Here is a 6000-nt window from a genome sequence, read left to right on the forward strand (position 1 = left end):
TAGCCCCTGCTGAGTCCCCAACAACCAGACATTCCGGTTTTCAGGGGAAATTGAAAAATAGCCTGTGACACAACTTCCAATTCTGGACACTAAGAAGGAGACACTCCATTTTAACTCCTCCTCTACATTTACTGGCTTGGTTGAATGGTGTAGAAGAGAACCTCCCCCTACAGTTTTTCTTCTTCTCATCAAGACTAGTATGTAGGGGATCTAGTTTCAGGCATTTCTTTTACACCTGCTACAATAGGTTACAACGGAGCAAGGAGTCTGGGTAGCCAGGCAAATAGACAGTGGCAAGTTTGAATATCGTGGGTGAGATTGAAAAGTAGCTACTAGCAACACTGAGTCACTTCCAGGTCACGAATTTGGGAACATTTGAAAATAAAAGTCCCTCGTGTCATAGTAGAAAAGTGTCAAAAACATATAGTGTAGTTTTTCCCAATGTAGTTATAGTGTTGCATCCTATAACATGCACTATGCAAAACTGCAAAAAATACTGAATTAATATCATACACAGCGTTTTAAGGCATGCCGTCCCTGGACACAGGTTGCTGAAGTGACACTTCACATCACGTTCCTTCAAATAAAGTATATAAACCCTGAATTTCAGATACTATGTATTGGCCAATGAGAGGCTTTGAAGCCTATTGGCACTCCCCGAATGAAGCAGTCCTAGTTTCAAAGACAATTATTTTTTCTGTTGTAGTGAGGAAAATAACATTAGAACTTTAAGGAAAATGTTTTAATATCATTTTTCACTTTTATGTTTAGCTCACATAATATAATTTTAAAGTATGTAATAAGGCTTACGTAATAGAATAAACACGTCAAAAACAAATATAGCCATTCATAAATGCATTTCTATAGCTTCCAAAATATTTTTTTGAACGGTGGGGGGGTTCCAAGATGGAGGCGTGGTGGCTTCAAAACACTGCATACATAAGTCATCAAGTGTAAATATAAATAATTGATTCCTTACTGCGCTTTGGAAAGATATGTCTGTGGGTAATATTGTGAAAATGTAGTTAAAGACTTGCTTTCGCAAGCAGTGTTTTATGTTGGAATTACATTTTTTGTATGTTTATTCTACATTCTACATTCTATATTACATTGTGTGTTAGCATGCTAGCTCCCGATTGGGTAGTAATTTAGCTACATGTTGTACAGAATCTATCTATTTGCTTGGGCTAGCAATATTCTATGTTAGCTTGTGGTTAGAATGTATGCAGTCATTATTTTTTGGGGGGGGAGGGGGGTAAGATTTATTTAATATTTTATATACATACACATACAAATGTTTTATTTTATTGAACATTTATTTAACTTATTATTATTCATAATGACGGCCTAACCCAGACGATGCTGGGCCAACTGTGCGCCGCCCTATGGGACTCTCAATCACGGCCGGATGTGATTCAGCCTGGATTCAAACCAAGGACTGTAGTGTCACCCTTGCAGTGCCTTAGACCGCTGCGCTACTCGGGTGCCTGAGTGGGGCTCTCCAGTGGTGCAAATGACAACATCATACAAACAACAACTACATCACACCTACCCGAACCGACTAGCACACACCCCCATATCCAGCACCCACATCACTTTCCGCCACATGGCCTGAAACTGCAACATTTAGTTTCTCTCCGTAGCCCACTAAATATTTCAAAAATAAATCATTTGATTTTTCCATTGTATTATTTGATTGTTTTATTTCCACTTTTTTAGTATACGTTTTTTCGAGATAGGGTATCTCACTACACCCCAATATGCCATGTCTGGAAATACACAGACAGGCGGAATAAAGTACGTTTACATTGTAATACTTCTGACAGCCAACTTTCTAGTTCTTCTGGACTTTAGCGTTCTCTATTGAGTCATTATTAGTTTTGCATGAGATGAGATGACATGAGTCTAGAGTGGCGGCAGGGTAGCCTAGTGGTTAGAGCGTTGGACTAGTAACTGGCAGGATGCAAGTTCAAACCCCTGAGCTGACAAGGTCGTTCTGTCGTTCTTCCCCTGAACAGGCAGTTAGCAGTCATTGAAAATAAGAATTTGTTCTTATTTGCCTAGTTAAATAAAGGTAAAAAAAATAAAAATGACTCTGCCGTTGTGCTGTATAATTTGTGAATTTTGTCTCTTGTATAATAAATTCTGTATGCAGTGATTATATTCATGTCATGAACTGTAGATACAACTTGTATGTAGCTAATGTTAAAATTATTTTCACATTCACATAGAAATGTATGCAATTCCTTTTTTTGTTAAGCTAGCTAGCTATTTGATATGATTGTGAAAACAAATGTGTTTCTACTTAGGTTTGTTTGGTTGATTTTCATTAAATTAACTTCACTCTGAATTGCTTGCTTGTCTATATTGTGAAAAATCACTTTGTTATATTGTACTGGAGTAAACTTGAAAGTATATTGTATTAACATGGTATTAGCAACAGCGTCATTTTACAGCCCTCTTACCTCATATCTATCCTGTAAGTGTGAAGGTGGTACCTTGTAACAACATGGTAAGATCATGGACAGATTTGCTTTTGTCTTCATGGAATGGAGTCATCCAATGTAGTGGTACTTCACAAATAACTACATTGTATCTATGTGGTAATAGACACCACTTCATTTTACATCCTCTTACATCCTACAGTACCTAATCTGTAAGTCTGAAGTTGGTGGTACCATGTAACAACAGGTTAAGATCAGACAGATTTGCTGTTGTCTTTATGGGACGGAGTCGTCCAATGTAATTGTAGCTCACAAGTAACTCTATTGTATATATGTGGAAACAGACACCACTTAATTTTACCTACCCAGTAAGTATGAAGGTGGTACCTTGTAAGAACAGGGTAAGATCACGGGCAGATTTGTTGTATTCGTGTGATGGAGTCGACAGACAGACAGACTGATAGAGGGAGAGTTCTCCATTAATATTTTATCAGAAAGGGTATAAGCCTGAGGCTACATTTGCTTAATAACCCTTTGAGACGTCTGATCTCTGAACCTTTACCTCTGACCTGAACCCTGGAAAATGATGACTAGTAACTGGGTCATTACTGTATTATAGCCATGTGAAAGGGCAATGCCTTCATCTTTATAAAGATTTGAATACAGCCCATCACTATAAGCTGTAGAAAGTCTATGCAGTATAGCATACATACACACTGAGGGACATGAACTGCCAGATGCTCCAATGATACCTGAGGGGGATATTTGAGGTGTTATCAGGTATGAGTGTCATCACAACTGGAAAATTATCATTTCCTCACCAGCCAAAGAGGGCTCTCTACTCCTCTCAGCCTAACAGGACTGCCTGTTGTACATTATTTTATGTTTTTTTAGATTGTCTACACATGTTAAGGGGATTAAGGGGAGACAATCAAACGTTTCACATGATCTGGTGCCTATTGCCCTCCCCAGCTCCCGACTACCTCTGCTTTCATTTCAGCAAAATGATTGCGCAATGAAGTCACTTTGGACCACGGCCATTGTTGCTCACTGTCTCTGGCCCATTGAGCTTTCAGAATAAAGAGTTTAACCAAATAGATTAACTTCATGATGAATGATGCCAATTCCTAAACAATAATGTTGTAATTTCGGACAACATACAACGTGTTACGTCAAGCCAGGTGTTAAGGTAACATTACGCATCAATTCATAAATGCGCTCTGTCAAGTTTCAGCAGAGTGAAACATATTTCCCAATCATATGACATTGAGGGAAAATTAGCAAATGGCCTAACCCCCTAACTGTGAGTAGAAAATAAAAGTTAGTAGGCTTTTACCTCCGTGGTCGCAGTGCTCCTGTCCTTGGGGACTGCACTTTTGTGACTGTTGGTGGGGAAGCTCTTGATTGACACCTGAGTCATCGTCAAGAAGACTACCCACAGCAGGTTAACCTTCCTGTGCATCTTCTGCATGTCTTTTCCAAGTTGGGACAACAGCTGTTGGTTTCGTCGGTGTTTGCTGGTGTTGCGATGCTGTGGTCGGTGTGGAAAGCAACAGCAGATATTTAGAAGCCGCTCGGCGTGCTGGACACGTTTTCAGAACCCTCGCCTCTGATCCATAGCCTAAATATAATCAATATAAATCCGAAATCAATATGTAAGACTTTGCGATATACGATTCTTAATCCAATGTTGTTTGAACGTGAACTCAGTTTTCAGAGCTGGAGCTGAATTTTGAACCAATTTGATGCGTCTCATCTGTGCTCTTTGCTCCCCAAATGCGCCATTAGGTAACTTCCAACGTTGACGCTCAAAGGTTACTTAAAATATTTTGCACTGTGATCATTAATTCCCGTTGGCTCTTCTCCCGCCAATATCCAGTCTTAGTCTTATAACAAAACCGTTCAGAACTAGATCAGGCTATCGGCTGGTAGCTATGTTGCCTACCTATCCTCACTTGACTTTACACTGTCCAGACGCTTCGTCTCCTTATTCTTGTCTCCTTCCGTACACGCTTCTTCGGTCCTGCTATTACAACCTTGTGGGTATACTCCTTTGAAATAAATGGACTTGAGTTTATCCCGAGTTTTAATAAGTAACTTTCTCTAACCTTAAATGCTGCTAACTCAAATATGCTCGCATGCGCTCTGCTGTGCCTGTTATAAGGAACCTCTTCTATGACTGCTTGAGAATAATCGTTTGTCATCTACATTCGTCGCTGCTTCTCTCTCTCTGTCACCATCTGTTCAGTCCCAGTCACCTTCGCAGACACCACTCATAGTATAGTGGCCTCATTGGCTGAGGGCTCGATCCCCATCTCCCCTTTACGGGTGACGTTCTGAGGGAGGGTCTTACGAAAGAGCGCACAATAAAAGAGCGAAATCAGGGAATGAATGAGCGACCGAAATGAATGAAGGTTTGTGAAGGGGGTGATTTTAAATATGAGCAAAATGAAAGGATAACATTATGAAAGAGAGGAGGTATAAGGCCGAAGATGGTGACTAAACAGAGAATGCTCCCTTTTGAATAAAGTCTGAAGGTTAGACACTCCCCGTTGGATTAGAGGGGCGTGTGGTTTAATAATGCAAATTAATATGGAGTAATTCATTTTCTTTGTTCGGGGATGAGCTTAATTAAATGACTTTCCCCACAGAGTTCCCATTTATCTCGCTATCATCTTGTCCATGTGCCAGAATTCCCCGTTTTGACTCCAAATGTTGCAGAAGCCAGGGACTAGAGTGTTGGGTTTTCTCCCAGACTGAAGACACATATGATGTGAAGCTGATGACGGCGGTGACCTTGTGAACTACAGAGGGAGAACTGATGAACTTCTCTCCACAGAGGGAATCAGAGATAGCGAAAGACGCAAGACAAAGACATGGCATGATTTCCAGCGATTTACAGTATGAGTTTATTCTGCGATAAACATGTTGAATTAAAACCACATCTGATTTTATGTTAGCCCTCAGACCGAACTCTCCCTTTGATAACCGATGAACCAGCTCTGAATTATGACACACGAGAAGGATAACGTTATCTGGAAATCTCCTACTTCTTCAGGATTATACTGTGTGTGATTGAGAGCGAGCATGAGAGTGAGTTAGTGAGAGAGATTCTGCGTGTTATCTCGGTCTTGCTAAGAAAAAGGAAAAGGTGATGTGTTTTAAGAGAGCAAGTGATGAAGGAGCTGTTGTTCAGCTCAAGGTATAAGATGTGCTGGAAACAGAGAGACAGTATTCAAAGTGATCCTGTTAACAGCTCTCAACACCTATTACAGGTTTGATTTTAGCTTGTTTCTTTTCTGCACCACTCTGTTCAATTCCAGTGCGTTCAGAAAGTATTCACAAACCTGACCTACACACAATACCCAATAATGTCAAAGTGGAATTATGTTTTATTTATTTATTTTACAAATGTAATAAAAAAATATAAAGCTGAAATGTCTTAAGTATTCAAACTCTTTGTTATGGCAAGCCTAAATAAGTTCAGGAGTAAAAATTTACTTAAGTCACATAATAAGTCGCATGGACTCACTCTGTGTGCCATAATAGTGTTTAA

At 39.8% G+C, this 6000-nt stretch overlaps 1 protein-coding gene across 1 annotated transcript in view; it reads right to left on the minus strand.

Annotated features, from left to right (window-relative positions):
- The window catches only part of LOC110497546 (isthmin-2), a 52140-nt gene extending 47424 nt beyond the window's left edge, over positions 1-4716 (minus strand). Inside the window, exon 1 of the mRNA XM_021573699.2 lies at positions 3781-4716. Within this exon, the coding sequence (XP_021429374.1) occupies positions 3781-3915 (135 nt within the window). The 5' untranslated portion in view covers positions 3916-4716. The remainder of the gene's footprint in view (positions 1-3780) is intronic.
- Between the last annotated feature and the right edge of the window lie 1284 nt (positions 4717-6000).

The sequence above is a fragment of the Oncorhynchus mykiss genome, chromosome 19 (assembly GCF_013265735.2).
Source record: "Oncorhynchus mykiss isolate Arlee chromosome 19, USDA_OmykA_1.1, whole genome shotgun sequence".
Classification (NCBI taxonomy): domain Eukaryota; kingdom Metazoa; phylum Chordata; class Actinopteri; order Salmoniformes; family Salmonidae; genus Oncorhynchus; species Oncorhynchus mykiss.